At 44.2% G+C, this 26,462-nt stretch overlaps 1 protein-coding gene across 1 annotated transcript; it reads right to left on the bottom strand.

Moving 5' to 3' along the window:
* Window positions 1-158: 158 nt before the first annotated feature.
* IL17A (interleukin 17A) lies at window positions 159-1,844 on the bottom strand. Its single transcript, XM_031504549.2, has 3 exons — window positions 1,818-1,844; window positions 1,069-1,313; window positions 159-396 (listed from the first exon to the last, which is right to left on the bottom strand). Exons 1-3 carry the CDS (start codon window positions 1,842-1,844, stop codon window positions 159-161), a joined length of 510 nt encoding a protein of 169 aa, XP_031360409.2.
* Between the last annotated feature and the right edge of the window lie 24,618 nt (window positions 1,845-26,462).

The raw sequence follows: 26,462 nt of genomic DNA, 5'->3' as shown, positions 1-26,462 counted from the left end.
GGAAACATTATTTTTTAACTGAGACACCTAATTTTCAATACATTCTGATGTATTCTTGACAAATTTTATGGCTCGATTCAGCTTTTTGGAGGCTGGATCAAGCCCTTTCCACGCAAGAAGTTCCCTGTGGCTCCTTGCTCTTGCACCTCGGGCTCCGTTCAGGCCTGGTGCTGGACCAAGGGGGTGACACACGTGCAGCCCACGGTGATTTTTTTCTTCTCCAGCCTGTAGGACTGCTGGCAGCCCTTCTGCTCCCTGCGCAGGACCAGGATCTCCTGCATGATGGGGACGGAGTTGAGGCTGTGGTCCAGCTGCCCCTCCGGGGTCACGCACCGGGTGTGGCGGCACTCGGCGTCCGCGAGCAGCCGCGGGAAGCGGTCGTGGTCCTCGTCGATCCTGGGGGTTGGCAGGGAAGAGAAGGTTTGAATCCAAAGGCACGATAGTCTGCATGACTCTGGGCTCCCTGCTCAGGAACCTGTGCATCATAGGGTGCATTGCCTACAGAGGGACAGCAGGTTCTCCAAGACTGCAGGTTTTTCAGAAATAAGATGTAAGTAACTAAATACTGGATATTTTAAAATGTATGGCTGGATGCAACTGCCTTTGCAGAGGATTTGCTGCAAGCAGGCACTGACTTTGAGAGACTTATCAGAAATTATTTGAACTTTCCAATGTCACTTCAACTAAGAGACCCCAAATCCTTCAGTTCCTCCCCAAAACTTGCAAAGTTGGTGTTAAACCACTGTTGAATTTGGTGTAACCCTCTGAGGTATTTTATAATGATGTTTTACGTTAAAAATGCTTTAGAAGATAAAGCTTGCCCCAGTGAACAAGTTAATTATTAAATTATAAACGTTGTTTTCTTCACCTTCTGTATATTGCCTACTCTGTATCGGTTTTTTTGTGCTGCTTTCTGTACTGGTTCTCTTTCAAAGAGGATTATACAGACATGGATACCCTCATATTTCCAAAATCTCTCAACTGTAAAGCACTGAAAATAGAGATGAAGGTATTTTTCTTGCCCAAGGCATGCAGTGTTTTTCCAGGCCATAGGGGCAGGGATCATACCTGTAATCCCAGGGAGCCAGAGAGCGGCTGCTGACGTCTGGGCTGGCTTTGGTGTCCTGGTTTGTGTTGCTGATGCTGAGGTTGACTCTCACAGTTTGGGGGAATTTCGAGTCTTTTTGGCTCGGGCATCCAGCAGATGCTTGCTTGAAGAGATTCTCTGGCTTGAGCCCAGGCTTTATCACCTTCCCCTGGGCAGGACTGCTGGCTGACAGCACGGCCAACAGCACGAGGAGCAGGGCTCTGAGCTGGAGGGAATTGGTACATTTAGGACACGAGACAGGTGTGAAATTCATCCACAGTCATCCTAACTGGTGGTTAAAGCCCCTACTGCAGGTTGGAGTAATTATGGAAAAATGTGCTGTATGTCACACCCACTTTTGTTCTCATTAACTGATTCTCACAGTACTAACAGTATATATATTTACACCCAGTTGTAATCTGGTTGTAATGCTAAATTATAGAAAATAATATAATATAAAAAATAGCAGAAAGGGTATAACAAAAAGAAAGACACTCTAAGGTTGAGTTTTCAATGTATTTCTCACCTCAGGAAATCCTGTGGGAGCTCATGTTACTGATGTACAGTCTCATTGTTGTCCCATGAGCATTCTCACATTTCACATTTTTTTAATTATTAATGATTTAAACAAGCATTTTAAAGGTGGGTGCAGATCCCTATTCCATCTATTAGAATTTAAATAAGCATCTGTCAAACTGGGGGAAAATAAACTCAGAATTCAAGTTCTTACCAGAGAAGCGCAAAAAGTTGGAGACATCTTCCTTCCTTCTCTTACTGCTTCTGATGCTTGTCCTGGGCTCTGCTGAGCTGAAGGTGTCTGGGCACATCTGCTGCTGGACCTTTTATAAGAGTTTCTGGGTTGTGCAAAATAATTTGGAGTAGGTGTTTTTTCCCCCAGCCTTAACTGTGGTTTCTGACCATAACCTAAATTAAGAAGTGTATGCATATAGGTTCCATTAACACAGGTGGAATACAGGATATATCTTAGATCTGTAGATGATGTCATTCCTTCAGCCATGTCACTCAAATGGTGACAAAACCACAAACAGTGCAAATTTGTGGGTGCAAAGTATTCAAATTTAAATTGGGATGCTGTAGGTATCAAACCCAAATGTTGCTGGCACAGGTTTGGACCTGTTCACTCCTTGGCTGGGCACCTGTTTCACCCCAGACTGGGCAGGTGTTGGACAGCTGGCCACCATCATATTGCTCTCATATTCTTCCCATGGGCTTCAATTTTTCTTGATGTCAGAAGAGCAATGTCTCTGCTCAAGTTCAATTCTCCTCTGAACTGGGCTACTTCCATTCACGGTTAAACCTCAGGTCTGATATTTCAGTGTTGATCAGAATGCTTGGTGACAGTGAGCTCCCAAAAGTCAGTCACTCTCCACATAGGAAAAAAAAGGAGTGAACTTCCTTTTGAGCTTTCCACCTTTTAATTTTGCTTTCATTTTCCCTCTCTCGTGCTATGAGGCAGTGTTTTGTTCCTAAGGAAAGGAGTTTGGGAAATCTCCTGGATGTAGTTAAACTTCTAAGTTAGGGAGAGTTCCAGAGAAACATTGTGAAGGCTGAAAGATGGAAAATGACACAAGACACAGGTTACCCAGAGGAGCTGTGGTTTTCCCTGGAAGTGTCCAAGGCCAAGTTGGACAGGGTTGGGAGCAACCTGGGATAGTGGAAAGTGTCCCTGCCCGTGGCAGAGTGTGGAACTGCATTATATTTAAAGTCCCTTACAACCCAAACCATTCTATGATTCTATAACATCAAGTGTATTCTCTGATATTTCCTTTTTTAGGAAATACTCCCATCATTTTGCTCTGACAGTGGGTTACAAACAGCCCAGATGTGCCCCATGAAGTGACACTCAGTGTAACAGCCTTGAGCTTCTGATCAGAACATTTCCCAGGTCTAATTTTAGTGTTTTTTAAAATAAAAATTATATTGAGAAGGTACACTTTTTTTTATATTTGCCTAATATTTATCCAAGTTCAAATTTTAGTCACCTTGTGCCATCCAAAGGAGGATTCAAATAAGGGTAGAATTTAGTTTGCGGGTTCTGGGATACCCCTGACCCACATCCGCTTGTTTAAAAGATGCTGATGTTTCAGAAATTAAATGTATATTTCAGTTTCCCTCTTCAAGTTAGAGGTGTGCAGGTTAAAGGAAATGGTCCCCTCAGAAGGGGTTTTCTCTAATGCAATTTACTGAAATATCCTTTCAAAGTGGGTCAGTTAAATTGCCAATTTTAGAAGCAAAATACATTTTGGAAAGCCTATGAAGCAGCGGAAGGTAAGGTTCAACCAACCTGACCCTAAATTGTCTACCTTAAATGCGTCAGTGGTTTGGGTTACCTAAGCAATTGAAAGGTGAATAGTTTAGCATTTGAACATGGCTGATGCATCACAACACTACAATGGCAAAAAAAATTATTTCCATGGTTTATATTGAGGCATGAACACGTTTGTTGGCAGCTGTCATAGACAAGATGCAAAGGTCTGAGGAGAAAATGTGCTTCTTGAAATTTCTGATTTCAAGCTTTTTCCAAGCTCCAAATAATTATTTTGTAATTCTTAGTGCTCTGAATTGAAAAAAATAAAAAATTTACCCCATGAGATTAGAAGTTACCCAAAGGATTTGTTTTATTCTGACACGCAGCTTTCTCTTAGCTAGAGATCTGGAAACTGGGACACTAAAAAAGGTTTACTGAAACAACAACAGAAATTAAAGGTTATCAAAAACCTTTTGAAATGAAACCTACCCGTTTTCTTTGCTCTGGTGAAATTTTTCTTGAGAGCAAGTTGCTCTTTAAGTACTTTACCTGGCTGAGATTCTTCAGGCACCCAAACCTGACATTTTCTCCTCTCAAAGAGTATCTCAGAATCACAGAATGGCTCTGCAGACCCAGCAGCACCCCCAGGAGCCAGGTGTCACCAAACCCAGAGACTCACCCGGTGGCATCTCCACCTCAGTGTCACTGAAGTTGTATGGGATTAATTAAATCAAAAATTAATTAATTAAATTAATTAATTAATCCAGTAGGAGTCTTCCTTGTCTTCCGTGCACGCCTTCTTCCTTCTGGGAGGGGGAAGGAGGGATCATCCAAGGGTTTGGGTTGGAAGGGACCTTAAAGTTCCTCCTGTTACAATCCTGTTATATCAGTACTCATCTCCATCTGTGGTGAACTCTCTACAAATACATTTCTAGAGACAGTTTTTGCTTTTACAGCCATGGGACATTTCCATTCTGCATTCAGATTTGATGCAGATTTTCACTGATTTTCATTCAAACTCCGTCATCTCAGTGCTTAAAGAGACCCATACCAGTCCCAGACTTTGGTTTGCTGTTTCTTTTCATCTTAAGATCCCAGATCAGTCCTCTGACCCTGCTCCCAGCAGTCCTTGGCTGTTTTGCTCCCTATTTATAGAATCACAGAATACCCTGAGTTGGAAGATACCCACTTTGACACCAAAATCATCCAGTCCAGCTGCTTGTGCCAGCCCCGCAAGCCCTGCTATTTCCCAGGGAAATACAGGGCACCCCAGCAAACAGCACTGAGAGCAGCAGCATCTAAAACCCTGGGCAGCTGAACTGTCCAGGTGAATCCTTTGGGGACAGAGAAGGACACAGTTATAAATCTGACCTTGGGATGCTTTTGGGTGGCAAGAACAGTTGGGAAAGCTCATGGGTAAATCAGTCTCTTTTGGTGTTCATCCCTTGCCATGGGCAGGACATCTTCCCCTATCCCAGGCTGCTCCCAGCCCTGTCCAGCCTGGTCTTGGGCACTTCCAGGGATCCAGGGGCAGCCACAGCAACCATCCAAGTGCTGGAGCTCAGGAGTCCTGACTCAACTTTCTGTAAATTAAAAGAGACCTTTACACATTTTTTAAATTGCCATCAGTTAAGTTTATGATACTTCTGTAAAATAAGATTGCTTTTTATTTCCAAGTAGGAACATGTTTACCTTTTTTTTTCTTCCTGGAGAGTACATATTATATTATTTTTCTTCTTTTTGACTATATATTATAAATCCCTATAAACACAGCAGCACTCTTACTTCAGACAAGTAATACAATGCCGTACGTACAAATATTGCATGACCCATTCTGCATTGTAGAGGTAATTTCTAGTTAGACTAAGTCTGAGTTCACTGGTGGTCTGTGGGAAACCCAGAATTTAATTGAGAAAGATCCTGGGAGGGGACATGACCAGGACAGCTGCCCCAGGTTATCCAAAAGGATATTCCATACCACAGGATGTCAGTTCAGATAAAAGCTAAGAAAAGAAGGAAGGGGGTGAGTGGCAAACACATTTCTTTCTCTCTCAGGATTTTTCATAGAGGTGCACAGAGAGAAAGAAAGAAAGCAATTTCTATTTCTGCTCCTTGTTTTTCCTATGTGGAATGTGCTTGGAGAATTGTTTACCTGGGGTGATTGCTTGATTGCATTCTGGTGAGGATTGTTTGAGTCTGATGGCCAATCCAACCCACCTGGGGCTGGGGTCTCGAGAGCAGGGTCATGAGTTTGAGTTAGATATGGTAGTTAGAACAATGAGGTTTGTAGTTTCAGTATCTTCCTTTATATGGTATATTAATGTATTATAGCATAGTTATAATAAATAAATCATTCAGCCTCCTGAACTGGTTGGACGTCATCATTTCTTCCCACTGGGTTTGCCTGCATTTTACAATAGGGGTGCATTTGTTATTTATAATATTTGCCTTCCAGAGAAAGTGCTCTGTGTGCTGAAGCCCTGCTTCCTGGGAAGTGGCCAGACATCACTCACTGATGAGAAGTAGAGAATAAAATTATCTTTTTTTCTCTTTGCTTGTGCACAAAATTTTAGTTTGTTTTTTTTAAAATTGTAAACTGCCTTATCTCAACCCAGGAGTTGTTTCCCATCTTATTTTCTCTCCCCTGTCCTGCTGGGAAGGGGGAGTGATAGAGTGGATCAAAATCCCTCCACCACAAGCCTGGAGAAGAGAAGGCTCTGGAGAGACCTCAGAGTCCCTTCCAGTGCCTAAAGGGGCTCCAGGAGAGCTGGAGAGGGACTTGGGACAAGGGATGGAGGGACAGGACACAGGGAATGGCTGCACACTGCCAGAGTGCAGGGATGGATGGGATATTGGGAAGGAATTCTTGCCTATGAGGGTGGGGAAGTCCTGGCACAGGCTGGCCAGAGAAGCTGTGGCTGCCCCTGGATCCCTGGAGGTGTCCAAGGCCAGGTTGGATGGGACTTGGAGCAGCCTGGGGTAATGGAAGGTGTCCCTGCCCTTTGTAGGGGGTGGAACTGGATGGTCTCCAGAGGTCCCTTCCAACCCAAACCATTCCATGATTCTATGAAGTCACTGCACCAATCTCCCACCCCTTGATTCTTACACAGGAGACACAGCAGAAGAGCTGAAGTATTTTTTCCTCTATTAAACACCTGTATTTTTCCTCCCCAGCCACTGCACTGCAGTAGAAATTATCATCTCTTACTTCATGCCTAAATTTTCTAAGCACATCTAAGGGAGATCACAGTCTCACATCAACTGTGGTTCCTGCCAATGGTTGAAATGTCTTTTGCATAACTAATACCTAAAACATACTTAGTAGCTGGGAAGTCAACTTTTAAGAAAATGAGCTGCAAAGTGACATTTTAGGAAAGGGACATTTGTAGAGCATTGAGAGGTCCATGCTATTTGCCCAAAATCCAGCCCTTTGTGTTTCACCACTCACCACTTTCAAACAAAATTAAATTCAGAAAACTTGTTTTCTCACCAGTATGTCCCTGTATCCCAGAGCTTAACCTCAGAATTCCCAGGCAGGTCTGATAGGACAGCCTGAAGAAATAAACTAATTTTTGCTGTAGCCATTTTCCTGCTCCCAGGTAAAATCTGAAAATTTTGATCATTCATTGTGGAATCCAAAAAAAAAATCACAGAATCACAGAGTAGTTTGGGTGGGAAAGAACCTTTAAATGTCATCTAATCCAACACCCTGCAATGAGCAGCATCTTCCACAACATCAGCTTGTTCGCAGCCCCATCCAACCTGATCTCGAATGTTTCCAGAACCATTTCTTTTTAAGGAAGGAAGTTCCTATTTTTCTGTTTTAGCTTGCAGAGCAATCACTCCTGGCCACAACATTTTGTGTGTTTTACAGAATAAGTGACTCAGAGCGGTTTTGGTGAGAGTTGTTAAAACACCAGTAGGATCCTAATTTTCGAGCCCTTTCACCTCAGTGCAGTTCAGTTTGACTTGTTTGGTTGTTTTTTTTTTTTTATAAAGTAATGGAAAGTCACCACTTTTCCAATGATATGCAAATTCTGACCGCAGTGCAATGAAGTTTCCAGAGCTATCCCAGGGAGGGATTTCAGAGAACAAGCACTGTTGAAGGTTTTCTCCTCAGAGACTTGGCCTTGTGAAGGTGGGGTGGGGACCACGGGTGGATGACAAAAACCCCAGGTCCCATTTTAACCTGAAAGATGCCTCTTAACCACACCTGATCCTTCTGTGCTGATGCCATGGATACAAAGGCAAAGTGAATAGGTGTGTGCCAGGCAGAATGGACCATCCCTGATTCTTTTTCTTCTGGCTGAACTGGCCGTGCTGAGCCCAGCTGGGCTAGAAAAGGAATTGTGGTCCTTTGTTTCAACCAATGGACAATTCTGAATGATTGTGGCCTTTGAGTGCTTAGGGGGGCTTTTAGAAAAGAGACAGCAACTTTTTACACGGGCAGAGAGTGATGGGACAAGGGTAAATGATTTTAAACTGGCAGAGGGCAGGTTTAGATGGAATATGAGGAACATGTTCTCTGTAAGGGTGGTGGTCCTGGCACAGGGTGCCCAGAGAAGCTGTGGCTGCCCCTGGCCCCCTGGAAGTGTCCAAAACCAGGTTGGATGGTGTACAGGATGGGTCTTGGAGCAACCTGGGATAGTGGGAGGTATCCCTGGCCATGGCAGGGGGTGGAACCAGATGATCTTTAAAGGTCTTTTCCAACTCAAACCAGTCTGTGGCTCTGTGATTAGTGGGAAGAAGACAAATGGGGGCAGAGCTTTTGAGGATCGAAAAGAAGTGTTATGGCTGATGAGAGGTTGATATTCTGATTGCTCTTCACATTACCTGTGAAAGCTGCTCTTTTCTGAGCATTGGGAAGATTGTATAAATATACAGGACTGACAGGTGCAGCTACAAGCAAACTGTTTTCCCTCTAATGAGTTAAAGAATTGCTAAAAGCTCTTTTTTTTTTTTTTTTCCTATACTCTATTTCTTTACTGTGAAGACTGAAATGCTAGAATGAAAGAATGAAATGTGCCTACACTTCCACCACTAGGAAATCCTCTTGCTGCTTCCTACAACTACAATTTCCAAAGCCTGTAAAAACCTTCATGCCATCTCTTCAGAGACTCACCTCTGCTGCCTCCCCTGGTGCCCAGGTGGTTCCCTTGGCACAGCAGCAGTGAGAGAGACACCAGATATCACAAGGCTTCTGTGGTGCACAACATCTGATGGCTGATAAGCAGCTTATGTGAAAAACACAGAAAGCAAAGTACCCAAATGTCTCATCATCCCAGCCTGAAGTTGGTTTGCAAAGGATTCAAGCATATAAAGTTGCATCAGGCAGAGTTAATCAGGTGATGGGGTGAATGCTAATCAGAGTGTTAATCAGGGTGATTGTTTGTCTGTCCTATTTTCTTTCTTTGTTTGCAGCAAAGGGAAGATTGGCAGAAGCTTTCTGCATGTTTGCAGAAGACCTTTGCTCCTTCAGGGGAGAATATATGAGGTTTTAAACTGGCTTAAATGGTCTCACAACCTGAGAGAACCTGGATATAGCTGGTGGAAGAGCACATAAATGGTAGTGGGTCAAGAGGTGGGTCTTGGTCCTCTCAGGAAATAATTATGGAGAGAGAGGGGAGAACAATGTTGCTCTTTGGGCGCTCAGTAATCACCAGAGATCCTCCTTGATAATGCTGCCAAAGTATTTTGTGTGGTCAGTGTAGATTATAATAAGTTTATAGAAGTCTTCAATTTTGAATCTTTTCAATGTAAATATACAGGCATATGTATTTATTTCACATCTGGGGAAATCTGGCATCTGGGATGAATGCAGTGCTTCCTGAAAACTGATAGTTGTGGCAATTAATGCCCAGTAAAATTGCACTTTATTTCACACCCAGAAATACTCTGCAGAGTGTTCTGAAGGTGGATTTGATTTGCACCCCTGTTTTTATTTACTGTGAGCAGGGGCTTTGCTCAATGCAGAATTGCTGAAGGCTGTTTCCAAAGTGATTTGGACTTTAGGTCCCAAGCAGACAGAAATTGGATCAATTTTTGTACTTTCTGAAGACAGAGGAACACTGGTCATTTCTAAGAATTATTTCTTTCCTGAATTTAGTAATTTTTGATTCTGGTTATCTCATAATTGTTTGGCTAATAAAATTCAGTGGAAGAGTGTGGGTTTTTTTCAACTAATCAGGGTAAAAAACCATGTTAACAGTGATGAAGGGAAATGAGAGAAAGTAATAGACAATCACTGAGTGTGACATGAAAATGCTGCTGTCTACACTCCCCTTCATTCCTGCTGTGCTAGGACTAAATCTTATGGATACTCTTGTCTTACAGAGCTTGGCAGAGGAAGGAGTGAGATTGTCCTGCTGTGTTTATTCCATAGCAGAGAAAGCTGAACTGATAATTTCAACACTCTGTGTTATTTTTTGCTTTCCAAAACATTCTTGGTGGACCCAAGTGCTTCATAAATTCACCAAAAAACAAAACATTTTTTTTTATTTCTATAAGACAATTGATCAAGGAAAGAAACTGAATTTTTGGTCCTTCCATGCAAGATGGTTCATTCCAGGTCATCATCAAAAAAATTATGAGCTTTGAGTATTCAGAAGACATTTCCTTTTAATAGTTGTTGGTGTTTTGTATTGTTCCTCATTTCTGGGAGTGTAAGAAATATCTGGCTGGAATATCTGGATTTACTGGTTGCTGAAATGCAGTAGGAACAGCAGATGGGGAGGATATCCTTTGCCAAGCTACCCTAATGTAAAGGATGCTTACCGAGAGGGAATGTCACATCAAGAAGTTAAATTTTAATTTGTCTTGTTTTGCACATTTTATTTTCCTCATGCTATTGAGCAAATAGACCCAGGTACTTTTTCACCACTCATATTTTTGACAAGATTTCTCTGGGGTACTTGGCAAGACAGTTGGGTGATGTCTCTTTTACATTTTAAGTTGTGGGTCTATTCCACATATGTCCTGGTTCTCCGGGGTTTTATTTTTATTTTGGGGCTCGCTCTGCCCACTGTTGGGAAGCTCTGGGGATCCACAGCCCAGTGCTGTGCTCTGCAGGTGTCCTTTGCATTGATGTGGTGCTGAGCAAACCCAGGTTCTGTGGAGGGGACATGCAGTGAGATATGAGGTGTTAAAAATCCCCTTTTGACTCATTCCCAGGTAAAAATGAGATCAGTTTACATCAAATGCTCAGAAATCCCCAGGGATTTAGGACTGAAATGGGGCATCTTGGTGGTTAAGATCCACAGACTGTCAGGGATTACACAGTCCTTGCCCAGGATGAATGAATTTTGTATCTGGAGTGAAGGAATCTGGGGGATAGAATAATGGAATCGTTTGGATTAGAAGGGACCCTAAAGCCCATCTGATTCCAACCCCCTGCCATGGGCAGGGATACCTTCCACTATCCCAGATTCCACAAGCCCTGTCCAACCCGGCCTTGGACATTTCCAGGGATCCAGGGGCAGCCACAGCTTCTCTGGGCACCCTGTGCCAGGGCCTCACCACCCTTGGAACAGTTTGTCTTTTGACCTGAATTTACTAAACCTTCTAGACTCAGGAGTCTTTTGTGTGTCTGGGTTTTCCAAATGACATTGCTGAAAAAAATGAAGTTGTGCTCTGCTGCATTTGGGAAGATGTGCACTTCCTGTCCCTAAGAGATCCAAAATGCTTTGGAACAGACTGATGCCACTCCTCATTCTGCTGCATCCATGCTCTTTCCTCCTCATCCATCCAGCAAAAAATAATGGTGCCATGAATGATACACATAAAGAACTTATTTTGATATGCATTTGTTCATTTATTTATTAACAGCTTTGAATTCTTTTTGGTGGGGTGAAAATGGGGAACAACCAGCTGAGCTGAATGTCTGAAGTTAGATCAGAATTCATTGCCTGGCTCAGAGAACAGGTCAGCAAAGCCATTTTCAAATTGTTTGGCTGTTTTTCTTCACTAGCTGCAATGTGGTGTGGGTGGGAAGATTCAGAAGATACCTCTCAGGGAGATGTGTGATCTGGTGTGCGTGTTGTGGCTGAGTGGATATGGGATAACTGACGTCAAAAACCTTTGCTGTGCAGATTGAGGTTATTTATAGCTCCTTTTTGCATTAAATAAGTAAGAAAGACACTTGGACACAGAAGGTTTTCAAAAATATGTTTCCCATGTTGTTTATGATTTTTCTTAATAATTTAATCACAAATGACATGGACTGGCAGTGCTCAGCAAAGGGGACAGTGTGGATGGAAGTTTGATAGGGAAGGGAAGCAAAGATGGTTGTGGCTCTGCATATCCACACTGATTTAGAAATCTGCTGACTGTTTCAGAGCCAACAGCTTTGTATGTGATATTTTGAGCCTCTGGTAATCATGGAATGGTTTGGGTTGGAAAGGACCTTAAACCTCATCTCATTCCAACCCTCCTGCTGTGGGCAGAGACATCTTCCACTAGACCAGGTTATTGCAAGCCCCATCCAACCTGGCCTGGAACACTTCCAGGAATGAAGGAAATGCTGGAGTAGCCCTGCTTACAGTGATGCTTATGGAAACCAAAAGCCCATCCCAAACCTTTCCAGGTGCCCCATCCCCAGGTGCACCTCTGGAGACATTCGGAGCAGCAGCAGATCCATCCGGGGAAGGGCTGGTGGGGCTGAGCTGAGGCAGAGGCAGGCAAACCTTCCAGGCTTGGTGTTTTCCACACTGCTATAGCTGGTTGAAGGGGACCAAACCTCCGAGGAAGACGGGCTTGGTTCCGTTTGACCAGCCAGAGCAGAGCATAGCTCCGGGCTGCAGCACGCGCGCGGCTCCGCTGCTCCCGACCTGCAACGGGAATGGGACATGTGAGACCTGGGACACAGGGACTGACCTCTGCTCACAGGGACAGGAGGGTGGTGCACCACTCAGGACACCACCTTGGGAGACCTCACCGCTCTCCACAGAACCATGGAATGGTTTGTGTTGGGAGGGACCTTACAGATCATCTCATCCCAACTCCCCTGCATGGGGGCACCAGCTCTTTCCTTCCTGCTTCTTTCTCTTTTCCTATTCTCCCTCTCTTTCTTTTTCTTCTTTTTAATTTTTTAATTCTTTTTTTTTAATAATGAAATAAAAGGAAAAGTGGGAGGAGGAAAGACCCCTCCTTTGTCCATTGAAGGGAAGTCACCTGCCAGTTGTCAGTCAGGCATCACTTTTCAGAGCCACCCTGAGCCCCCCAGCTGTACCTGGAGCCTCAGCAAGGAGACAGCTGCCAGAGACCACGAGCAGCAGGGCACGGGGCAGCTTCCAAACAGGACAAAAGCAACATTTTTCCTACCCTGTGCATAGGCCCCTTTCCATGCACATGCGGTTTTCCAGGGACTTAAGAGTTGTTGGATCATTTAGGTCAGCAAAGGCTTCTAAGGTCATGAAGTCCAAGTGACTTGATACATTTTTCTCTGAAAAACATTTTGATTAGGAGGGGGCTTTCCTTCTTTTATTTTTTTTTTTAAATTCCCTTTTGTCTTCTCACTTTGGAGGAATATTAATTTGAGTAACCTCTGGACTCCTGTGCTTGCTTCATACTTGCTCATTGGGGTATTCATTAGCGAGGGAAGCATCAGCAACTTAAATTTGATATTCCCAATGGAAACATCTACCTTACTGCCAAAGAAACACCTCCTGCAAGCTTCCAGTTACAAAATTCATTTCATACTCTGCCCCTTCAGCACTAGAATGTTGCAAGCTTGACAAAATTTGGGAAGAATTAGAGTTTTTTACCTTCTGTCATGGTCTGGGTGTGGTTACACAAGAAGAGGAGGGAGGAAAGAACAGAGTGAAAACAGTGGCCTTGACCCCCCAGGCAGGCTGTAGGTTTTCCCAAACCTTAGCCCCGTGTCTAGGTTATTCCTTCTCCTGTGTCCTTGCTGGTGTGTGTGTGTCTGTAACTCAATCCTGGCCTGTGCTGTGCAGGAAGAGTCACTGCTGATCCCAGGCTCCAGCAGAACAGGCCAGGAACAGCTGCAGAGAGTAAATAAGGGATGGGATTCCACCCCAGGGTTAAACCCCAAATTTATGCAGTCAGTCAAGGCTGGGGACAGGCTCAGCTGGCCAGCTAGAATTTGGCTTCATTTGCCAACATGTGAGCATCTGGCAGGCTCCAAGGAGCCAAGGTTGCCTGGGACAGCCCCGTGTGATGTGCAGGTGTGGCACAGCACAGAGCTGAAGAAAGCCACTGGGAGCCATTCTTAGGCTGTGTCCAAGGGCACTGGGAGACAACTTTTTGGCAACTAAATAAAATCCACCATACCACAGACTGCAACAGGTTTTCTTCACCATAGAGATGAAAAGACCACCAGGTGCAGAAAGGGAAGTGCTGGGATTGACACATGGACAATGGGTTGATCAGCAAAGTCAGGGAAGGAACACGAGTCAGGATTCACAGCTCTGCCAAGATTCACACTCTGCCTGCTCATTCTGTCAGGAGCCTTTTTGTCTTGCCTAGTTTTTATGATTAGAACAATGGAATGGTTTGGGTTAGAAGGACATTAAGGACCATTCAATTCCAACCCCCTGACATGGGCAGGGACACCTTCCACTATCCCAGGTTGCTCCAAGGCCTGTCCAACCTGGCCTTGGACATTTCCAGGGATCCAGGGGCAGCCACAGCTTCTCTGGGCATCCTGTGCCAAGGCCTCACCTTCACACCCTCACACCCTCACAGCCAAGAATTCCTTGCCAAAATCCCATCTATCCCTAATCTCTGGCAGTGGGAAGCCATTCCCCATGTCCTGTCCCTCCATCCCTTGTTCCAAGTCCCTCTGCAGCTCTCCTGGAGCCCCTTTAGGCCCTGGAAAGGGCTCTGATGTCTTTCATGGAGCCTTCCTCAGGTGAACAATTCCACCTCTCCCAGCCTGGCTTCAGAGCAGAGGAGCTTCAGCCCTTGGAGCAGCTTGGTGTCCTTCTCTGGACTTGCTCCATCAGTTCCACATCCTTCTGATGCTGAACTCTAGATCTGGAGGCAGCTCTGCAGGTGGGGTCTCACCTGAGCAGGGCAGAAGGGCAGAATCCCCTCCCTTGGCCTGCTGGCCATTCTTCCTTAGGTGCAGCTCAGAAGGAAAAGAAAGCATAACTTTTCTCTGCTAAATTTCTCTTCTGAATTATCATAACCTAGGAGTTATTTCTGTACAAGGAGAACAGGATGAAATAATAGTTTGACAAATGCTTTCCTGAATTACATTTAGGAGACCGCAGGGCCTGGGTCAGATGCAGCACCCCTGGCTTTGATTCAGACTGAAATTTTGCAAAGCATCTTGGTGTCTGAGAAACATAAATGTCATTGGTTTCAGGGTCTATATTGGTACGTTTTATAGGGCTGAGGTGCAGGCACAGGAACTCAGTGGTTTCTGCTGTGTTTTGCACAGTTGCTGGCACAGTTTTGACCTGTGTCAACTGGGACTGACCCTAACAGCTCCTAAGCTCGGCTTTGCTATTAGAACTGGTCAAGGGCCATTCCTTGGCCAGCCAGGAGTTTGAAGATGATTAAGTTGTGAACATTAATCACTGAAGCATACATATGGTTTTTAAGCTTCTAACTAGATCAGGTTTGTTAAGGGTACTTTGGGGTGGAATTCCTAAAATTTCCCATGGGAAGTGAAGGTCTGAAAACATTTCAGACCTAGGCCTTAATGATAAGAACAGTTGTTTCAAAAGATTTTCTAAATTCTTTCTTAAAATAAATTAAGACTGACTGAAAACTGCCTTGAGTTTTGAATATTTGGCCTATACTGGAAGAAAGTAATGTATGAGAAATGGTTTGAACTCTTCAGCTCCATGTAACAGGATCTTGAGAATATCCTGGGGACATCCAGGATAACTCCAGGCTGTCCTAGAGGAGTTGAAGGCAACTGGTCCACTGTTTGCAAAAAAAAAAAAACCAAAATACACTGAGCTTGTTGCTAGACAATGTTATTAAAACAAAATATCAGTGTTCAGAGGAGGAAGAGACATTTGTGACATGGCAGGACTGTCCTGAGTTATGATAATACATATTTGGGGAAAAAATCCCACTGTTTTTGGCAAGGCTGTGTGCCTGCTTAGCTCCACAGTGTGATATTAATTAGGAGGTGACTTCCTGCAGCCTGTCCTCTTACTGTACTGAGGGATTGCAATGAATTAACCTTCAACAGTGCATTACAGCAACTCCTGTGCCTGTAGCATTCATTTAATCCCATTAAAATTGATCTTGTTATGAATGACTGGGAGTAAAGAGGAGAATTTTGTGACATCTGGATCATACTCAGTTCTGCTCCTCACAAGCCAATCCTACCCATGCTTTTTAATTCTTCTGTGTCACTTAATCCAAAGTGTTTTCCACCATCTGAGAATGGATGGGAACATGAAATAGGGTAGATCTAGGTCAGATATTGGGAAGAAATTCTTTGCTGTGAGGGTGGTGAGGCCCTGGCACAGGTTGCCCAGAGAAGCTGTGGCTGCCCCTGGATTCCTGGAAGTGTCCAAGGCAAGGCTGGACAGGGCTTGGAGCAACCTGGGATAGTGGAAGGTGTTGGAAGTAGATGAGCTTCAAGGTCCCCAAACTGTTCTAAGATTCTATGAATTATTGATGATCCTTAGGATGTAGGGATTTTCAGAAAGCACTTTCACTACAGTGTGAATATTATTTGGATTTGGTGAAACCCATAGTCTGCTTTTTCCAGTGAAAGATGTACAGAGTATATCCTAGTTCTCAAATCTACATGGATTCAGGAATTTGCAAACTTTTTAGATGTTCAGATCCCTGTGTGCCCTCTGTGGGTGCTGAGGGCATTGTAGAGTGAATATAAACTGCCTGGCTCTATATGACAAAGTCAAATTCAAATAAAATGCAGTTACAGGAAATCTTTGGACTCCTGGCAGCCGCTGGGAGCAGAGGACACGGGCGATGTCTCCCTGAAACCACACACTTCCTTACATTCCATAGCAGCCTAATCCATATGGGGATATAAAGAAGCATGTAATCTCATAAGAGAAGCCTGGATTGTGCCTTCTGGCCAGCAGGACAGCTCTGCATCCTCCACTCCTGAAGGGGTAATGCAGCTCCTCAGATGTCTTTCAGAGCCAACAGTCTGCTTCCTCCTTGGAAAAGCAGTGACAGCACAACCCTTGTAACTGCCCTGGTGCCCTGGAGAGCTTTGGGATGTTTTGGAGGGATGTTTTCAGGTGGTTCTGATTTTTCCAGTGCCTGTGGGTCAGCAAACATTCCTGTGTATGCCTCTGCACAGTGCTGAAGGCTGGAATCTCATGGAAGTGCGTGATGGAGAAGGTGCTGGACATTTTTTTTTACAGCCCTGAAATCCTCAAAAATTAAAGTGTGCTGTAAAATAAAAGTCACATGAGTGAGAGGTGATAGACTGTGCTCTTTCCTTTCACTTTATCATTATTATTTGTATTGAGGCAGGACCTGGAGGACCTGCCTGAGCAGAGGAGTTGCTCATACACACCCAGGGATGTGGTCCCTGCCCTGGAGACCTGCCTGGCCAACAGGCACTGCCTTCAGAACCAGACAGCAGCTCACCAGAACCTGCCCTGGCTGATCAGAAACAAGTTTAAGTCCAAGGGTCATACACAATGTTTTGGGTCAGACAGATCTGGAGGGCTCAAAGCAGAAGCAGCTTAGATCAGGTTGCTCAGCACCATGTCTAGTGGAGCCTGAATCCCCCCCAAGGATGGAGTTCTCTCAGTTTTTTTGGGGTCTGTTTCCTGGAGTTTGACCAAGCTGATGGTGAAAATCCTGTTTGGTGATATCCAATTGGAATTTGCTTCTTCCAGCTTGTGCAGTGCCCTGGTGCTCCTTTGAGAGGAGCCTGTCATGGCATGGAGGGCAGGACATATGGATGGATTTCTGCATTTAATGATAGAAGTGGTCATCAGAGGTGAAAAGCAAAGTCTCCTGGTGTCCCCTCCAATGCTAATCCTTGATTTGGGGTTGTTGCACTCTCATCTTCAGTAGGGCTGGCATCCTCAGGGATGCTCAAAGGGAGTTATGGGCATGTTTGGGAAACAACTGGTTGGAATCAATTTGTTCATGGAGCAGATTAATGAATATGATTTATTTCTAAGTGGAAACTTCTCTGAGGATGGAAAAGGAGAGGGAATTATTAGAATTAGAATTAGAATTAGAATTAGAATTAGAATTAGAATTAGAATTAGAATTAGAAAACCCAAGTTTCTAATACACAACCAGTCCACACAAGTATATAGGACAGGAAAATAAGCCTTTCTCTTCCTAAAGGGACAAAAGACCAAAGAATGATCTCAAGTCATAAGAAGCTAAAATCAGCATGGGAATAACCCCAGGCTTTGAAGGAAACATAAATCCTCTTTGAAGGCAAGTCCAGCACATCCTCCAGAGCACAGAGCAGCACTGCACACACTCCTCAGAGGCTCCAGCCTGGAGCATGGTTCCCCCTCCCCAACTTTGCTGTCACTCCCCAGGCATTTTATTGTGGTGGAGAAGAAGGGTCAGAGCTCTCTCCATGCCTGCAGGGCTCTCCATCCTCCCCTGTGGGGCAGAGGTGTTCCCCTGCATGATGCTACTTCAGGAAATACCAATTTTGCAATGTCCCCCAGTGTCTGACATTGCTGATTTTTCACATCTCACACAAAACCACCTCGGTTTCTCTGCCCCTTTAATTTCCCCCTGTCAGCTGTTCAAACCTCTGTCAGGACCTGATGTAATGATGCCTGCAAAAGATTTTAGGGTGGAAATCCATCCCATGTCATTGTTTGTCCTAATACTCAGTTGGGACAATGGATTTACAGAGTGAAGAATGTAAAAATGGCTCAAATTTATTTTCACTTAAAGACTTCATGATTCTGATATTGTATGTGCTGCTCTCAGTGATTTTGCTCGTACAAAACTCCCTGTTGACTGCAGTGAAGGGATGAATGGCTTTTGGGGGAAGATGTTTGTTTGTGTTAAAGCCAGATGAAGACTTTTCTTTGTAATTTCTAGAGAAATTAATGGCAGGGAATTTCACATAGTCATTATTTCAATAACTTAAGTACCTGATCAAACAAATAAATGCAATTTCTACAGAAAGAGATTAGTCATTCAGTGACACAGGCAATTATATTGTTTAAAAGTTCCCAGACTCAGGAGTGGTGTCTGAATTTCTATTATTTTTACACCAAGCACAACAGAGGTGTTAAAAATATCCACAGCAAAGCATTCCCTTTTTTTGGTTTTTTTCTAAATGTAAGTCAGATCAATGTTATAGGAGTTCAACTACATTTTGAGATTAAGATATCAGTGTAATATTTACTTCCCAGTTAGATGAAGACCTTTGACTCAGCAGAGGTGAGGAAGATAAGCCCTGCTGACATCAGGGTAAAACATCAAGAGATAGCAGCAGCACCATGACACACGCTGTGGATTCCCAGACTTTTGATGCATAAATCTGTTTACATCAGCTAGCAACAAAAATGAATGAAGAGATATTTCTTCTTAGCCTTATTAGCCCTCAGTTTAAAACCATTAGTGGTGCATTACTGGTAGCATTTTCATAAATTTCTCCTAGGCTTGTATCAAAGTACCATGGAAATTCTGGGATCAGATAATGGATTCAGAGTGATTAATGAGGAAACAGACTTAGTTACTGGGAAGATCCTTGATCCCAACCATGTAGGTAGGTAAATATTCGTTATTTATGTTCATTAGTCTGGTCCAATTTGTGGACCGGGATTTTGAAATCTTATGTTGGTATAAATGGGAATTTATTGATGATGTTAAAACCTAATTGGAGCAAGATTTGTATTAAATACATTGACTGGAATCAGCTGGGACTCTTGAAGTAAAGACTCAGTAAGTTGGATTTCCAGACCCCACTGTTCCAAGATTTATGAAACCCAAACCAGGAAGAATGTAGAAATGTGGATTAGGAAATTATAGCTAAATAGTTATAGACTGCTACAGATACTTGAGTACAAAAGATTGGCAGGAACGGCCATAAAAGCCAGGAAGGAAAAGAAGGAAGTCAATAAAATATAAATAAATATAAATGCATCCATTTACAACCAGCATCTCTCTTTTTGCCCGCCCTGGAATATTATATATTCCTTGTGAACAGCAGATATGCAAACTGAGAGCCAACAGCCCATGCCCTTTGGAGCTACTTGGAGTAACCCAATCATCTGAGGCAGATCCAGAGCCACATCTGTCCCTGGCTGGCGTGAGGAAAAGGAGAAGGAAAGAATGGGGCAGCTGTCCCCCAAGGGTCCCTGTGGCTGGGAGGGTTTGTCCCAGGGTGAGAGGGGAGTAGATACTCCCAAAATTTCTGATACCCCTGGCATCCGGGCAGTCCCTCGTCTGGGCTCTCTGTCAAGTCTCCTTTTCCAGCCTGGACTGCAGATGAATGCTTTTCTGGAGCAGTTGTTACTGGAAGGAGGGAGGCTGCTCAGCCTTTGGTTTTCCTCTCTACACCCACATGCACAGAGAGGTACACGGATGTGACACCAGTGCAAAGAAAGACAGGATAAATAGGAGTGATCCCATTGATTTAAAGTCAATTCCTAATGCTCTGACCTTCTCCAAAGGAAATATTTGAGTCCAAACTATTGCATGGTTGGAATTAACCACCTCATTTTACCCGTCTGCACCAAAAGGCACCTCACATTAAGCAAAAACTCATGTAGAGCCTTTTCTTGGCTCTTTTGCAATTTTCTGTGGGCAAGTCAGTCAGGTTAACATTTTAGCCTTGTGAGCTGAATTAGTTATCTCAGGGGAGATATTTGAAGCAGAGTTTCATCTTAACCCTATCTTAACCACAGCCTCCAGGAAGTTTAAAAATCAAGTTTGCCTGTGTCTGCAAAATATTGCCTATATTTAACCAGAGACTTTATTTAGGCCCTTGGGTTTTGGAGACGTTTCAAGAGCCTTTTTTTTTTTTTTTTTTTTGAACTCTGTTGGGGTTCAATGGGAGTGTCTCAAAATTTTTGAGTTTGCTCTATAAACTGGGGTGATGAGCTCTTTGCCTCAATGGGAGTAAGGCCTCAGTGAGCACCTCTGAAACATAACTCAGTCCCAGTGTGTTGACATTCAATTCCTTAAAAAAGGGAGGCATAAAGGAGAAAATAAGTGAGTTGCCCTAGGCTGTTCAGAAAGGCTGTATCAGAATCACCAGCAGTAAGTGAGGTTTTGTAAGGTTTCTGTCCATCCTGCTCATCTCCTTGTTAAACTTTCTAACATTTTTGTTTCACTATAAAAAGATATTAATATTATATTTCTCTAAGTTATATTTTCTGTTGTATCTGGTGATTTTAAACTGAGATTTTTGGGTTGGTTTAGCCCCATCATGTTTTATTTAAGTAGTGTGATTCTTTGCACCAGAGAAGAGTAACTGCCCTTGAGCTAAGCCCATCAACATCCCCAGATTCTGTATGGGGAAACTGAGGCACAAAGGTGCAATAATTTGCTTGGAACAAACTGGAGTTCCTGTAGAAATGCCCATACATATTCACCATGCCCTCCCTTGCTCCTTGGTTTTCCTTTCTGCCCCATATCTTGAATGCAAATTAATTTAACAATGCAATTTACAGTAACTGTCTTTCAGGAAGCCCAGTAAGATTTTTGCCACTGGCGTGAAAAAGAGGAGAATCATCCTTGTGTTTTTACTGCACCTAAGACTGTTTATCTGGGGATTTTTGGGTCTCCTCATGTCACAAACCCCTCCCCAGGCTGGAGTTCCTGGAGAGCAGGAGGCCTCTTGTACGGCCTTGGGAAAGAGCACAGTGCCCTTTTCCTCTATTGGTTTTTTGTTTGTTTGTTCCTCTACTTGTGATCCAGGAACAGGGAAATGAGGGAATGAGTTGAGGCAAGAGGAGGATAAACCCACACTGGGCTTTGACAGCTTCAGTCATTCATTCCCAGGTGAATTAAGCAATAATTCCAATAGTCTGGAAAAATTGGGAACTGCCACCCATGGAGAGCAAGGACCCAGAGACAGGGCCCAGGAGTGTGTCCAGATGGGGCTGCCTCTCTCTGGTGACTCCAGAAGGAGCCAGTGGTGACTGTGCTCATCATTTAAACTCCTCACTGAAGGGTCTGAGGGTAATGGGAATGGATTTGAACCTGTGGATGTCTGTACTCCTGGTTTTCCTTGGTGAAATGGGGCAACCACCTCATTGGTCAGTTAATATTCTGGAGCATTAAATAAACCAAAAAATAGTGTGGGGATAGCATAATTTAACAGCTGGACATTATGATAGGGTGGCAGTAGTGGGTGGTCACCACTTATTTCAAGGTGAGAATTAAAATCAGGTCTGTTCCCCTGGAAGGTGTTCATTATCTGGGCACCCTTTGTTGTCAAAGGAGGCTCCTTGGGAACAATGTGAGATTGCAGAGCTTCTCAGGGATTAAATTGTCCCTCCCCAACCCCACAGCCCCTCCCCAGCAGTCCCTGTACCCCCTCATCCCTGAAGGGCTGACTTCTGTGAGGAGAGACCTGGCCAGCAGGGCTCCAAACCAACCCTGCTGTCCTTGAGAACAAAACCCCAGGTCTAAAGATGCTGCTGAAAATCAAACACATCCCTGGGGTTGGTCTGTCTGCAGCTAGGAGCCTGAACACACCCACTTTGAAAGGATGCTCCAGTGCCACAGCCATAGATGAATCCAGGCAGAGTGGTCTGATCCCTGGGAATTTGCTAATGAGTCTGGGGCCCGGTTTGAACCATGAGGACACCACCTTGCCTCCTTTCCCTTTTCCATCCATGGCATCATTTACCCTGACCAGAGCTCCTTAGGATGTTTTCCACAGCCCTGGATGTGAGGCACTACCAATTGCCTGTGCATTCCATAAATCTCACACACAGGAGGTATTACATGAGAAAAAAAGGAAATTACAGACATTACCTTCAGCAAAGGAGCAGTCGATCCCTTCATCCTCCTCTCCTGGGTCCTTTGTGTCTTTGTGGCACCCCAGGGGTGTTATCTGAGCTGGCATCTCCAGCAAGGAGTCGGGTTCATCCTTTTCAAGGTTTCCCCGAGGAAGCAGGAGCTGGGGTGGTCAGAAATGCTCTCCAGCAAGCAGCCTACACATGGGGCTGCCCAAAAGTCTCTTGAAGCAGCTGCTCCTACTGACCTCTGTGTGTGTGTGAGTGTATTTGGGGATTTGGGCATTTCCCCCTCTCCCACACTCCTCTACAGCACTGCCTCCTTTTTTCCCCCTTTTCCCTAGTAATAATCATATTAAATTCCCCTCCCTTCCCTCAGTTTTCTACCCCCTGAGCTCATTTCCCCCCACCTCTCCTCAGCATCCTCTCAACTTCCCCTATCAAGGTTTTCCATCAACATTCCTGTCCCATCCTGCTCGGGGCAGAGCATCCTCCAGCGCCCCTGGCCCGAGGCTGTTTCTTCAGCGCCCTGCTGTCCCCGAGGATGCTGCTGCCACCCCCGGCTGTCCCTGCCCTGCCCGGCTGTCACCGGCCCTTTTGTATCGCCCAGCCCCGGGGCCAGCCCAGCCCAGGGCCCGTCCCCGCAGCTGCCCGTGTCCTTTAGTGTCCCTCCTGTCCGCCTCAATCACCGCTGACAGCGGCCCCGCTTCAGCTGTCCCGTGCCCGCCTTTCGGCATTTCATCCCTTTCTCCTATGCTGTAACTCAGTCCTATCCGGGAAAAAAAAAAAAAAAAAAATCCCACCAAAGATTTCCAGAATAAAGCCATTTACTGCAGGTACAGCAGTTTTATCCCTTAATAAATGCAGGAGGAGGAGGGAGCTGGATTTGGAGCTGGTCCAAAATCCTGGTGGGTTCTTTGCTTCCGAGTGGTCAGAGGAGCTGGGCTTTGGCAAGAGCTGGGGTCAGACAGCAGGGGCTGAGCCCAGCCAGTTCCATGAGCCACCATCAGTGCAGCCAGGACCCTCCCAACCCTGCTGCTGTTACAAGTGTGCCTTTCCACCTCTTCTCCATCAGATATTTTTTTATAAAATAGTATCTCCTGGGAGACTGGAGATGAATCCATTGGTGTGGGTAAAAGTTTGCAGAAAATTTTTGACTGGCAGATAATATTAACCACAGAATCATGGAATCGTAGAATAGTTTGGGTTGAAATGGAGCTTAAAGATCATTTTGTTTCACCCATGAGCAGGGACACCTTGCACAAGAACAGGCTGATCCAAACCCCATTCAACCTGGCCTTGAAACTTGCCTCTTTTTTTTCCCCTTATGTTGGAATTTGAAAATATCTTCAGCTTTCTCAAAGTTAAAGAAGCAAATAGCAAGCAAACCTGTCATTCTGCTCTTTACCAGACTCCTATAAACCACATATAAACCAAAATTCCCTGTAAAATTATCTATCGTTTCCCCTCCATCTTTTGTCAAAATCTCAACATTTAGTGTAATCTTTCTTCATAGGGGACAAATACTTTTGAAACATTCTCAGCATTGTTTTGGGAGGGAATTACTTTTGTGTTAAAATCAGAGTAACCATACAAACCTGCAATCACTTCTAGAGGTTTGAATGCTCACCTAAAATGAATTATTAGGATGGGGACAAAAGGCAGGGAGCAGGATCTGTGAGGAAAGATGAGCTGCAACAGGATTATTTGAGAAAGCAATGAGCAAAAGTAAATGAAACAGGCTCAGGCAATGCTGCTGGGTGCGGGAACTCCACCATCCTCACTGCAGGAACACCCTCAGCATGGTTTTGGCTGAGATGATTTCTCTCTGCCATCCTTTTCTAAACACAGTTCAGGAGTTTGCAGTGGATAAGACACATCCCAACAGGCAGCTGCATACAGCAATCCTAATTTAGAGGTTGAAAGGCTTCAGTAATACCAGTATGGGCCATCTGGCTTCACAGCCAGCTGTGCCAGTCATATTTCATTTACTATTTCAGATGCAGGGAAAAGTGTGATTTTTTAAAAATAACTTGCTGTGCCATAAACTTATCCCAAGACCTTGGGCACACCATCTCATGCCTCATTTTCCCAACTATAAACAACATTTTGAGAGTGTTGCCCTCTCCCAGGGTGGGATGAGAACCTAAGAGACCCTCTGGGGCACTCAGACATCCCATTAATTCTTGGCTGTGAGGCTGGTGAGGTCCTGGCACAGGTTTCCCAGAGAGGCTGTGGCTGTTCCATCCCTGGAAGTGTCCCAGGCAAACTGAGGCTGACAGAGGGGTTTGGTGTCACTAGAATGTGCTGGTGCTTGCAGGGAGTGCCAGGTTTCACAAGGATGTGGGGATGGAACAAACTGGGCACGTGGAAGCTGTAAAAAATGGACCTTTTCTATTTGGAGCTACTGATACACCTTGTAAAGGTGTTGAGATTAGCAGTTTTACCCAGAGACCTCACATGATCCCATGCAGTCATGAGATGAACTCTGTATTTCCTATAACATATCACCGCATTCCTTAAGGAAAGAAAGGAGGTCGTCCCTCAAAAAACACAACCTTGGCCCATGGAACTGAAATTTTCAGTACAGAATGGACACTATCTTATTTTATTTGCTGAAAAATTCAGTACAGAATTGATAGTATTTTATTTTATTTTATTTTATTTTATTGCATTGCATTGCATTGCATTGCATTTTAAATTGCATTATATTTTATTTTACTTTAATTTTCTACTTGTCTGAAAAATAGCAACAACAAAAAAGTTGAATGTGCTGAATTAATATTTACTTTTAATCCCAGTTAATAACCTGCAAAGCATAAACTGCACAAACTACATTTGCTTCATTATTAGTTTATTTTTATTCATTACTTTCAATTTCATTTGGATGTAGATAGACACAGCACTGTACAGAGCTCCATGCTGATTGTCATCCATAAAATTTTGGATATGCTGGATAAGTATAAACTCAATATTAGAAGGAATTTCTGTACTGTCTCTGTTTCTATATTCTCTGGGTATGTCTTTGCCCAGAGAAGCTGTGGATGCCCCTGGATCCCTGGAAGTGTCCAAGGCCAGGCTGGATGGGGCTTGGGACAACCTGGGAGAGTGGAAGTTGTCCCTGCCCATGGCAGCGATGGAATGAGTTGGTTTTGTCACCATTGGTGTAAAGTCCCTGTTAGAGCGAGGTAGAGAGGAATGAAATTCAGACACTCAACTTTCACCTTTTCCAGGCTGTTCAATTCCAGTAAGAAGATTGAATTTTTTCTATGCATTCCCCAGAGTGAAGAGGATGCAGTGGAACTGCTGCTCTGGCTGTGCCTTCATTCCCAGTGCCTGGGTAAAAGTGGCCAGGAGCAAGGCAAGTGGTGGTGCCTCACACCTGCTTGCATATTTGTGGGGGTGGAAAATAGCAGATGTCCAGAGCTGCCAATTCTGGGAGTCCTGCAGGAATTTGGGGCCTGTGACAGCTGATTGAGCTGGAGGAGGTTTGGATGGGGGTGGGAAGGGGTTTTGATGCCTGCTCATGGCCTGGGAGAGCTAGTGATGGGGAAGGGAGGTGGAAAGTTGGTGTAGACTCTGGAATGAAAAGGGAAAAGGTTGCTTGAACCTGGAATATTTATGTCCTGGAAGTGGAAATTCATTGTTCTTCCCTTGGGAGACACCCAGCCTTGAAGTCTGTGCTGGATTGTGGGTGTATTTTCTGGGTTAGGTGATGGGAGGGCCAGGTTGTCAGCCTCTTCAGCCTTGGACTGATACAGAGAAAGGCAACAGCTACCATCAGTCCAATCCCTCGGAGTTTCATTCCAGCCATAACTGGGGACAGCAAGAATAAGAGAACACAACCATCTCAAGTAAAAGAGTGAGAATTAGCCTGGATTGCACCCAATATTCAACAAATCTTGTAAAAATGTCTCCTGAACCTTTGCATTCTCTAAAATGGCTGTTGTTCAGTTTATTTATATATTGAAATTATTTATTTATTATCTTTTCAAATTCATTGTCTGAGGGTCCAGCATGTCATTGATCTCATGTTACTCCTGCTGTTATCATTATTATAGATAAGAAATGAATTTCCCTGAGCCCACTAAGCATGGAACAGAGCTGGCAAGTGAACCTCTCTTCCAGGCAGTTCCATCTTTTAAGGACACCCAGTCTCAGCTATGATGTTCCAGCTTGTGGCTTTCCTAATTTATTTGTGTTAGAATAGGAACAAAATTCCTGCCTTCTCCTACAT

The sequence above is a fragment of the Lonchura striata genome, chromosome 3 (assembly GCF_046129695.1).
Source record: "Lonchura striata isolate bLonStr1 chromosome 3, bLonStr1.mat, whole genome shotgun sequence".
NCBI lineage: Eukaryota > Metazoa > Chordata > Aves > Passeriformes > Estrildidae > Lonchura > Lonchura striata.
The sequence above is the reverse complement of the archived record's forward strand: the minus strand, read 5'-3'. Positions and strand labels throughout refer to the sequence as shown.

What these genes read in the sequence shown, in the direction of transcription:
- IL17A (XM_031504549.2), bottom strand. Translation starts at nt 1,844, where the DNA reads ATGTCTCCAACTTTTTGCGCTTCTCTG. An exon ending in CAACTTTTTGCGCTTCTCTG is followed by an intron (nt 1,314 to 1,817) that starts GTAAGAACTTGA and finishes AATTCCCTCCAG; the next exon opens with CTCAGAGCCCTGCTCCTCGT. An exon ending in CTGGCTCCCTGGGATTACAG is followed by an intron (nt 397 to 1,068) that starts GTATGATCCCTG and finishes GCCAACCCCCAG; the next exon opens with GATCGACGAGGACCACGACC.